This window comes from Buteo buteo, chromosome 27, assembly GCF_964188355.1.
Source record: "Buteo buteo chromosome 27, bButBut1.hap1.1, whole genome shotgun sequence".
NCBI lineage: Eukaryota > Metazoa > Chordata > Aves > Accipitriformes > Accipitridae > Buteo > Buteo buteo.
The window spans coordinates 938,504-950,581 of NC_134197.1; the positions used below are offsets into that span (position 1 = coordinate 938,504).

Genomic DNA, 12,078 nt, shown 5'->3' on the forward strand with positions numbered 1-12,078 from the left:
ACATCCAAATTAATACCCTTAAGTCAATCTGTTGCCAGCAAGAAAAGCTAACAGCACAGGTAACCCCCATACACAGCTTGGCAGGACTGTGCCAGCATAGATAAAATGCCAAATGTACAACCACAACTCCAAATTATCTTTCAGTCTTGACAGCACAGCCACTTCAAGGCAAGATGAAGGTCAAATAGTTTGCAGAGGTCAGCTGTGAGTGAACCCACCAAACTCGGATGCTGAACAAAGGGAAAACCACAACATCCTCAACTCAACACCTCCACCCCAGCCAGTGCGAAAGCAAAGATGGCAAGTATGGGGGTGTACAGGTGGAGGTAACTGGTTAGTAAACCAGGCTCAACAGATATGAAGGAACATGTGAGCTACTGGATGCGTTTCCTGGTGCTACTGCCATTCATCCCAACCACAGTAACAGGTAAACTGTACTTCCAGTCCTTGCATTATTGATATGTTAATGTACTTTTCAAATTTCTTGGATGAGATACCCATAAAGCACGTTTACATTTACTGTGGAATTTTCCGAGATACCTCAAGACCCCATCGTGACTTCCCTCAGCACTGACCTCCCTACACGGTCAAGTCACCACCTCAACTGAGAACTTCACAAAACGAAACTAACAGTTTTAGAAGTTACTGAAGGAAAATAGTTTAATCTGTGCGGCATTCTTGCTGCTAACAGCGAGGGCAAATCTCAGTAATGCAACTTCTCTGATGACAAACATTTAAAGATGTTCCTACTAGCTACACGTCACTCCTTCCTCAGCAACACAACCCTTTCTGGGCCTGTACAGACAACAGTGGGGAAAAGTGACCCAGGTTAAATTCATCCCCACATTTTTTTCATGGAGATCCTATGAGAGAAGACTTCAGGACGCAGCTCCATCAAACTGCTCCAACGGCATCTCTAAGGTGGTGGCAGGCTATGGAAGAGGACCAATCCTGTGTGCTGGGAAAGAGGGAAACTGAGGCAGGCACTACTGCTCAGGACAAGCAAGGGCTCTCGTTCTGCACTGCTGGGTGAGGCAGCACCCAATTGCTAATTAGGTTTCAGTTACTATAAGGCTGCCTTTATTTTCAAGAATAGTTTTGCACATCGGCAGCATCTAAACATACATGACTCGAGGCTTAAAAGCAGCATCCTCAAACCACTTCCCTGCTGTGTTCCATTTAACAATTTCCCAGTATGTCAGAAGCAGGAATACTGTTACTATATGACTGACAGTGTAGTTTTCTGGGGCTTTTAAAATTTTTTGGTTTTGTTTAAAGACCATTTTATCATTCATTTTCAGGAATAGATTCATGTGAATGCAACATAAAAAATAAATGAAAACAAACTCCTTAAGCTTTTGTTTAAAGAATCAATTTGAATAGTGTCAGTGTTACTTATGACTGTAACTTCTTTTTATTTCTACTATAATACACAGTTACATATTTTGAAAAATACAAACGTGAAGGCCTTTAGAATAAAACGTCACCTAAGCATCAGCATCCGAGTTGTGTTTTCAGGGAATACTACATTTAGGCTACTTAAGAAAAGCAGAAATGAAAAACTTGAGAGCCCTCCTTGTTTCACAGGTGGCCAGATACAGGCCTTTGCCAGAAGTCTCAAGGGGAGAGGAGGAGTACCCAGCTCCAGCTGCTCACCAACACCCTCACTCCACAGCCCCACCATCTCCCCTGCCCTGACACAGCACTGACCCAGCTCTCTCTATTTCACAGCTGACTGGAGAAGGACAGAATTAAGGAGAGGAATGGCCAAGACATACGTCAATTTAATGTACAGAGCATGGGGAATAGAAGGTATTCAAGAGCTATTAGATAAATTGGCAAGTTGATAAAAATCACCAACATCATATCAGATTCCATCAATTTAAGTTGTTACCTATATTAAAAGAGTAGGTAACTCAGAGCAGATTCCTTGCACAATGTTTTGATGCATATAATGCAACAACAAATCTTGATCAAAACTGAATTTCACAAATACAAAGAAGTCTTAAACAAATCTATGTCCATTTATTCCTTTTCAAATTTTCTGGTTTAAAAAATAATTAAAATAACTGAAAATTACTAAGTCTTGGGGGGGGAGGGGAAGAGCTATTTTAGCAAATAGCTAAGAATTTGTCAACGATTTAATGCATAAACACTTAGCACATTTCTGTGCTCTAGGTACTGCAACAAGCTTTGGGGAAAAAAAAAAAATCCTTCACATACCACAATCTGCGTAACTACTGCCCAAATCTTAACTTTTTGATCTATCAATTTGCCTTCTGCTGCAACTGATTCATGCTAATTACTCTCTACAGTTTAAAGCACAGTTCAGCCTACACCTGAGGTGTACTGACAGTGATATGCAAAAAACAACCACTTTTTGCAGCCAGTATATCATTATCAAGCCAACAAAGTAGTTATATGGTAATGACACTACTTAAGGACACATACATCCTTTAGCCTTCTGCACACTGTATTTAAGTTTTTTGGCTTGGTTGTTGTTTTTTTTGTTGTTTTTTTTTTTTACTGTCAGCTTAAGTGGAAAGTATACCTTGCTTAAATAGTTTTTTAATCCAACACAAAACACCCCATAACACGGTCAATGAAAGAGATTCAGTTTTCCTACACTACTACTTGCATTCATGTACAATTTCTCCCCTCAGATAAAGTAAAATCATTTCTATATGACATTCCATGAGACATCCAAACAGAGTTGCAAGTAGCATGCTTAGAGCAGTACTGCAACACAGCAACATTAATACTTTACTTTCCTGATTAAAGCTACTTTAAGACAAAGTGTGTATTATAACAGAATCCAATGGACTTGCAGGTAATCGAATCACTTTCGACTATAAAAGAGTGCAACTAATAAACAAGGTACTTTTTGCCAAGCCATCCCCTAAGCTACGACATGAACAAGACTTCACAAACAGTTTTAAGAATATCATATTTCTCATATATTCTATGCCTTCATTTCTTTAGCAAATATGGTAATTCTTTCTATTATCAGCAAACTAAATACAAATCTACCAGATAATACAGTTATACTAAAGAATATGCAGGGTTTACATTCATATGTTAATTTCAAACTAAAATTAATCAGAAGTGCAAAAGAATTCCCTTGCCTTCGCTTCCCTAAGTACCACAGAGTAAGTTTTAAGCTATACAATTTATCTTGTCCAACATTTTCTGGCCCACAACTTCTCAGAAGACTAAATAATACATTAATATTCCAATATGGCTACTATAAATTCCAACACCCTTTAATTATCTTAATATTTTAATCTGTTATAAACAAGTTGCTTGTTTAATACAAGTTTGTTCTGCACACCAGTATTTTATTCTGAATTATATTAAGGCAGAAAGATAATATTAACAGACTTACAGTCTATCACAGTTAATTTACTTGACTAGTAATAGCAAGTTTACAGAAACAAAAATTAAAAATGACAGATTTTCATAAAGAACAAACCTGCTGAAAACCCACAAAGCAGGGAATGGTGAAGTTACAGTTTACAGAGAGATTCCAAAGAAAGACGCTTCCAACTTGTGTTGCTTTCCCACTCTGCAGATTTCATTAGAAAATGGAGGAGAAGCATGGTGTCATTTTACTGCTCCAGGAGTGCTGCCTGCCAACTCCTCCTGGAGTAGGGGCCCAGTGACTTAAACTCCCCCTCCAATAAAAAAAATGGCAGCTGTTTGAATAACTTTAATGCAGATGGAAAACAGTTTCTCGCTCGCACAAAATCAGCGTACAAAGATCAAATCGTCTACTAAACCACACAAAGAACAGCACCAAGCTGTCATTTAAATGTTTCTTCTTGCTGCTGCTGAAGCCGACCTCTTAAAAATGTATTGTAACGCTCTCTCCCTGCATGTCATGCCCCAAAGAGTTGTCAGTGCTGGAATGCTGAAGGGCAAACAGAGGAAGTCTGGCTTTCAAGCTGACACACGTAAGATGTAGTGCTAGAATTTTCGTTGTGGAAAAATGGCCGCAGCTGTAAGCTCAGCTAGCTGATCTGGAAAATATCTAACTGTTTGCCAATTCATTAACCCCTGAAGATCCGCACAAAGGTAAGTTGTATGCTATTCCTACGGGCAATTTTAACAGCAAGCATTTGTGATTCTGTTCATTTTTGCTATTCGCTTTCAAGATTTAAAAGCTAACATAACAGTTTTTCCAATCAGGAAAAGCACAGTCAGGCAAGTGAAAAAAAAACACCACTTGACAAAAAACAGAAGAGTTAGTGTATTCAGGCAATTTTGCTTCACAGAGAAGAAAATGAATAAGAAGTTTCCAAGGTGGGAAATATGAGTCAAAGATTTCAATTCCACACCCAGCTATTTTTAAAAGCACTTTCCGTTTCAGTGGTTGATTCAAAGTTTATTCTGTTCTGCAATAAAAAAAATAGTACTTTATACCTCTGCCTTCTACAAAGCAGAGGAATTCAGAACTGAAGATTGACAGATGTTTTCAGCTCTAGCTTGTACTGTTTTGCAAAGCACAAAAGCATTCAGAACAACTAACCACAACGCTAGCATCAACATTACTGTTCAAATTTTATAAATTACTCCAGTAGGATATTATGGACATACACTGAAGCGTGTGCAAAAAGATACTTCATCTCATAATGAAACCTCATTCTGCAGAAGTACACCATGATTACTGAAGTGAGCATATACAACAAAACTCAAACATTCTTCTTAAATAGCATTTACTTTAGTGCTTGGCTTATCATTAGCTACTCGTGGCCACAGTGCGGTTTGCAGAATCTTGTTTTAGGAGAAATTCAGGGTAAATGGATTGATTTGTCTGTCTTTAATAGCACTGACATTAAACACAGTAAAAATATGTATTTTGCCAAGCTAGAAGGAACACCACAACAATTGACAATTCTACAGTATTCTCAACAAATAAGGACTTCCAAATGATACTTATTTTTTCCTAAAATACCTGGTACAAGAGCACTTGGAGGGCACTTGTCGATGTACAAATTTGCTATGCTAGCTGCTGCACAAATAGAGAAACCTTCCACTTAGCAACTAAATAATACATTCATCTCTAACTCCTGTGAACTTCCCACTTTTAATAAAACCAGATGTATAAAACTAGACAGGTTAGAATATTTGAAATCCATGGCACTGACATACATGCATTTTTAATGACGATACTACAGTATTAAAATGCTACTTGTACCAGAAACATTTATATTAGCATCATCTTCATTAATTCCATTCCTAATTCTGAACAGGAAAAAAAATCAGTACTACTAACTTCCTCGGAAGGTAGTCTTATAATTTTACATGCACACTGGTAGCTACTTCAGCTGGTACAACAGTAATTTCTACCTTAGCTAAAACAACATTTTGGAGCCATCCAACCTATGCTTAAAAACAAGAAATAACCTCCCTACCCGCCCCCACCACTTAACCAGCTACTTTTCTGAAAGAAGGAACATAATTCTGAATAATTTAGAGATCCTATACGCTTGTATTTTATCTTCAGCTCATGCACAGAATAAATTATTTAAGACATTAACGCGATGGAAACTTGGAAGCTAATGAAACATTAATTTGCATCCTGAATACAAGTAGGCAAAACTGTTGAAACAATGAAGGATCTATGTGCAACACAAGCAATGAATTTTGTTCCTATAGAAACTGTTGCAAGAAGTCCTGCATCTGAATCTCATGTCTGCTCTTCTTCAGAAGGACTGCCAGCTTGCATTTCTTTGACAACTCTAAATTCCTGCTAAACTTCCTGAAATACCCTTTTAATAATAATGTAACATTAAAGTTGGAACTTAATACTTCCATCAGTAAACATTAGGCCTCCAAGGAGAAAACGGGGAAAAAAAAATTTACTCTGTCCTTCAAAAGAAAGGCATTTTCTTTCAATTTGAAGATTACCATCAGGTAGCCTACTGAGCAGAATTACTGCCCTCCTGTCTTCATGCTATTTTTAGTCATTTGCTTTTGCAGCCTCGTCCCTTATGTGACACATGGATGCCAGTGCAGCGTAAGTACATGGGTCAAATGTTCATTCAAAATGGACGTTATTATTTACTGCAAAGTATTTTATCATTTTCCTTCTTCACTATCTTTTCAGATACATTTTATTACTTTAGAATAAAACCAAACACTTCCATGATCCTTTAAATCTGGTATATTATCTTAGAAGCCTTATTGCAGGAACATACAGAAGAAAACAAATGCTTAGCCTGTACTTCAAATGCAACTCCATGTGCTGCTTGAATAAGGGTGCTTTAAAAAAAAAAAACAAATGAAGAATAATTATAATACTCTTTCAGCAATTTTATTAAGTATTCAGTCCTGTGCCTAAAGACAAACATAGAATTCCCAGCTGATTTCAGTGACCAGAGCCAGGTTGGAAGGGCCAGGACCTACAGTCAGCCCAATAAAACTCACAGGATTGTTGCACGTATAGAACGTAAGCTTCCATTACTGACATCAGCTGTAGGATCGGTGCACTAAAACTCCTGCAGCCACCATGCTCTGGCAGCTCCCTCTGCCCCAAGTGATCAATACTCCATAACCAAAACATCAGCCTCCTCTAAGCAGCACATAGAACTCCAAGACACAGAACCCAGGCTGCCCTCATTCCCTCTGCAGAGCATCGTCACACACTGAAAACCTATTGGTCCTACTCAATCTTTTTTTTTTGTCATTTAAACACACACGCTAAAGTACACATTGCACTTAAATAAACTAGACGTAAATGTGTCTCCTGATACCTGGTAATTGGTACTGCAGTCCTCAGCAGGAGAACCGGCGCATTTTTTTATGTGGAGAACCTGCCTCCTCCATTTCAACCACATGCGAACTAGGATGCTTCTTCAAACGCACACCTCAGTAATGGACACTTTCATTTGTTTCTTTGCCTCTTCTCAAGCGCAGTATGTCCTCTACCATTTTACTACCTTCATGCCAGAACAGCACTTCAAACACTTTTTGATTTTTCCAACAGTAATTGCATCTCTGCTAAGCAGGGCTTCCACGCTCCTGTTCCTACCACTGCTCAAGTAAGTATTAAATGAAACCCAATGTTCCCAGAAAACAGGGATTCAGCAAGCACTCCACATGATCACTTATGCAATTATTATCCACTTCCCAACTAACAGGTTATAAGCTAGAATTAAAGAGAAAGCGAAAAGAATCTTTTTTTCCCCTTTATAGAAGCCAGTTGAAACAGATCTGTATAAAACCCACAAACATTCAGAATAACTGCAGTGTTCCCAGCCTGCCACTGAACATCGAAATTACAGCTTTCAGATACTGTCATCTTGATCATTTTGTCAGGATGAACCCTCCACATGCAATAGTTAGTTAAAACTAGACATATCAATTACTTGTCTATCAAGCATTCCCAACCCCAGTTGCACTTAGAATATTTGGAATTAAGTTTCAAACAGATCTGTTACATGGATCTTTACATGGTCATACTTGAAGTGTTAGAATGTTTGTGCACTTTTCAAACAAAGCAAAAAAGGCAAAGGAATAAAACAAATAAGGAGAAGAACTCAAGGTATTATGTATATGCCTGGTGCTGTATAAGTAACTGAGAATGGAAAATAGGAAGAACAGAAGACTCCAATCCCTGGCATAAACCCTTAGCCATTACTCCAGTCTTTTGTGATCACTGTTTGCAAAAGTGCAACTGAAGTTTCAAGGATCCTATCTTTTAGTTTTGAGAAGAGCTTTCAGGTAACCCATTTGCTCCAACATATTTAAAAACACAGAAATAATATACAGAATAGAAATAACTCTAAAGTAACTTACCTTTGATTTTTTGTTCAATGGCCTAGAACAAGAAAAAAGAAGTGTCAGTGATTTGTGCAGATAAGAGAAAAACCACATGTGCACGTGCCACTTCACAAAGCAACATTAGCTTTTGACTTCCCTCTTTTAAAATGTTTTAAAGTTATTTAATTATCTGCTTCAGAAGTGTCTCTCTAGCCAACCCATGCCTATTACTCCTTATGCCTAGAAAGCTGTTTAAATGTTATAGAAGACAAAATTAATTTGAAAGATAACTACATGAAACAGACTGAATTAAACTTGCAAATTAAGGTGTTTTAAGTGAGTTAAAAACTGTGCCTGGAAGCAAAGAACCGCCACCACTTTTATTGCAGAATATGGCAAGGCAAGGGGGAGGGACCTCAAAATTTAAAGGAAGTAAGAAAGTAAATGCAAAAGCTTTAAGTCTTTCATTTCCAGGATTCCACTGGTTACACCTGTGATAAGGCCAAGATGACAGATGGATTTGAATAAAATTATATCATAGGATAAAAACAGGGAAACATTTCTTGTATGAAAGCGCACCTTAATTGTGCAGTTTTAACTATAAAATGTAGTGAAACTGAATTCACAAAGGACCTCTCAAAAGCACAAATCGTAGTTCTTCCTATCTGAAACTAGACTTTTATTAAATACCACTTTCAAAATGCACTACTGCCAAAGCAAAACTAGATTTAATTTGATATGGTCACTTCGGTAGCGGTATACAACCCATTTTAATGATGATATTGCATATATTAATAGTATGCAATAAATTTGTGATACTTAAGCTATGATTGTCTATAATTAAAACTGTGAAGAGAGAGAAAAAAGAGCACATGTGAATGCAAGAAAAATTTATTGATTCACTGATTTGATGTAAGACTTGGCTAGATTCAGACATTAGCACTGTTAGGGCTGACTACTGAAACTTTATTAATGAGTCTTAAGTGCCATAGCCTCACTTCTCAAGGAAATCAAGAGTACATTAACAGAAACCCTCTTCTTCAACTTCTTAAGCTGACAAAGGCAAGGATACATACAAAAATTTAAGTTATACTGTCCAGTAGTTCAAAATGTAGCCTCTTGCTCCCAAGAAACCTTGAGCATAAGCTTTTCGTAGGTTTTTTTTTTTTCATTTATGCTCTTAGAGAGTGCTAAAAATAGCTAAAGACTAAGATGCCTGCAAAATCTCTTCTGAAGAAAATCCATTCTACTAACAGCAATGCATCAGCCACTGGAATTAAGAAAGCAAAAATAAAGCCAATGGCTGCTTACACAGGGGTATCAAAAACACCACACCATGTTCATTTTCATTTTCATTTTGCCTATCTTATCCTTATTACCCTGACTCCTCCAATACCATTGCCCCTCTTCCTCATCTTCCAAAAGGCAGCTGCTGTACTTGGGGCCACTATATAACACCTCAACTTTTCATTATGCTCTTTGTTCAACAATCTTGTTAAAAAAATTGTTTTGAAGACTTGGTAAGTTTTGTATGCACTTTGAACTCCAGGGTACTGTATGCACAGCAGCTGGCTTTGAACCAAGTGTTCAAAACACGTTTTTATACTGTCATAAAAAGGTAAATGGAATACAACAGTTGATGTCCCACAAAAGCTGCCCAGCATCAGGATGCAAGCACAGAACATCCTTCTCTAAGTTAAGTGTCATACCTCTGTGATTGCTGCTGTTGTTCTACTACTCCTTTTAGTTCCAATAATTAAAAAACTACAGTATATATAAAACCCAAGCGTTATCTTTTCCTTCCACAGCATGATTACATGATGCTTTTTCAGTTCTTGCCATGCCTATGCACATGTTTAGAGCTTAGTCTGGAGAGCCTGTAAGCTCACCCCCTCTCCCCAGTTGTGACTTGAAATTTTTCAAAAGTTTTTGCTGTTCCACAGCACCCAAAGAGGTCAGTGAAGAGAAGGGGTCATAGGACAAGGCTACTGACTGTTTTTTATACTACGGTGCTATTCTCTAAGAGGAGAAATATTTAAACATATTTCAGCTAGGGACTTCCAAAATATATCAGTACTTGGTGCACAGTTAAATGCTTTGAAGTTTTTGCTAGAGAGGCTATGGTTGATAATACAAAACAGTATGTTCTTAAGAGATCAAACAGACAAAGTTAGCTTACAAAACAATAAGAGCAGTTTTGGCCAACCTGAAACTACTCACGAATATTAACAGAACAGAAGAGGGATTCTCCCTTCCCTATGACCTACATTAACAAGTTTTTCATTTTACTCTACAATCAAGCCACATCTGTACTAAGACATTTTATTTTTTTTTAACAGCTAAGTTAACTGGCAGTTGTTTGTTACCATGGTTTTTCAGGGGCATATTCTCTTTAATCTAGATTAAGTTTAAGCTTCTCCAGGAATTCACATGAGCATCCTTGTGACATCCTACCCTTCTGCCCATAGAAGCTGCTTAAATTCCTGATAAAGTCCACACACTCAACATTTTGTTACTCTGAGAATACAGCACATCAAAAAAGACATGTGGCTTCTAAAGAACAGTCTATCAGGTGCTCCACAGCAGGAGAAAGCATAAGCAAAACTTTCAATTTTAGGCAAAGGTCTGGTCTCTCCACTTCAAAAAAATATTTATGCTTTTATTTCTTCTACAAATTTCACTCAAACATGCCTTTCAAACTCATGAAAAAACTAAACTTTGGAGGAGAAAGTCAGCTATGAAGAACCACTTAAAAGATTCAAATTCTACAAGTAAAGCAGCTCCTTTCCTGTTACAACTTCTGATTAAAGAAGAATTCCAATAGGTAAATGAGTTATAAATGTACAATTGAGGTCCAAAAATTATTATGCAGCTTTACTGTCAGCTACTGAAAAGAATCTCTCATTCTGAAATATGAGCAAATACTTCTTCTAGGAGCATCCCTCCAACACTATTTCATTTAGCTTTGTTGCAAGATTAGACCTACCTGATTTTGTACAGGTGCACAACACCTTTATTTAGGCCAACAAACAGGGAGAGCTGACTACTGATTTTTTGACTATATAATAAGCATCTAGCATTAGTCAATGGAATCAAAGAAAAGCTGTTAAACAGGTTCACTTTGCTACCACCAGTTAGCAAACAAACCTGAAATGGACATGTTTTTAAAGACAGATTTACAAGCTCCTCTCAAGCTTAGGGTCAATATTTAGAATCAATGGCCATGATTAATATCTTGACAGTAAACAGGAATTCTGAAGTGTTTACAAGCATTTCTGTGATGTTTCCATCCCCAAACACCTTTCCTGTCAGTATTTTCATTTTTATCCTCCTTCCCTAATACAAATTGTCTTATGACACATATTTCCATACTGAAGGGCAAGAAGTTATGTTAAAGTAAGGATACAGCTGAAAGCTATTATCTTCAAAAAAAAAAGGTAATTTTATTCTACTAATAAATGCACTAATATTGAGGAAGTTTTCAAACTTGAAACTGCTTCAATGGACAATCAAGAAAAAGAATGGTCATCTCAATAACATTTCATCTCTGAAGAAACTGTACACAAAGCCAATTAAGACATTCAATATGTCAGTTACCACTAAGTAACTGACAGTACATTTAAAGCTTAAAACACTAAATTAAAAAGAAAACACTTATGAATAACAACAGCTAAACCAGCATTTACTAGTGATGAAACAAAAGTAACCCATAAGCATGGGTTTTTGTTTTTTAATGTTCAACATACCTTTTTTTGAGCAGCTTCCTTCTTCTTCTTCTCTTCTTTTCTCTTTTTCCTTTCTTCCATCAACTGTTCTTCCTCTTCTTGCACTAAATCCCTGAACCACACAGTTTGTAATTAACTCTCCCAAAATACAATCTGTACACACTTAGATTCATTTTAGAACAATTATTTCACAGTGACACAAAAGGAACACTGGGGAATTTTACTTCTAATTGGATAATATTTCTATAGGGACTATGTACTTCCACTGCAAATCACAAGTGACAAAACTTGAAGAGCAGATGCAGTGTCAAGCTACATGTAAGCTTTTTCTAAAACTTATAATGAAGGCTTAGACATTAATTTCATTCAAAAGCCAGTGCAAATTCAGATGTTATTTAATCTCTACCTGCTATTGTGAATTCATATGACTGAGCTCTCACACATCACAGCTCCCCACTGTCACACGCAATCAGCTCTGACCCAGCATGGAGTTTGACTGCACTCAGCATGAGCCCAGCAATGGGTTCCTCCCCAGCCACGCACACCCCTTGGCATCAACACCGGTGCCTAGACAGCCATGCAGGAATTT

General features: G+C 37.2%; 1 protein-coding gene across 8 annotated transcripts in view; it reads right to left on the reverse strand.

Annotated features, from left to right (window-relative positions):
- The window catches only part of TNRC6A (trinucleotide repeat containing adaptor 6A), a 53,540-nt gene that overhangs the window by 28,056 nt on the left and 13,406 nt on the right, over positions 1-12,078 (reverse strand). For all 8 annotated transcript variants that reach the window (XM_075058657.1, XM_075058656.1, XM_075058655.1 and 5 more), the window contains 2 exons: positions 11,511-11,601; positions 7,801-7,822 (listed from right to left, as the gene is read on the reverse strand). In XM_075058657.1, the coding sequence (XP_074914758.1) occupies positions 7,801-7,822; positions 11,511-11,601 (113 nt within the window). Of the gene's footprint in view, positions 1-7,800; positions 7,823-11,510; positions 11,602-12,078 lie in introns of those variants that run through there.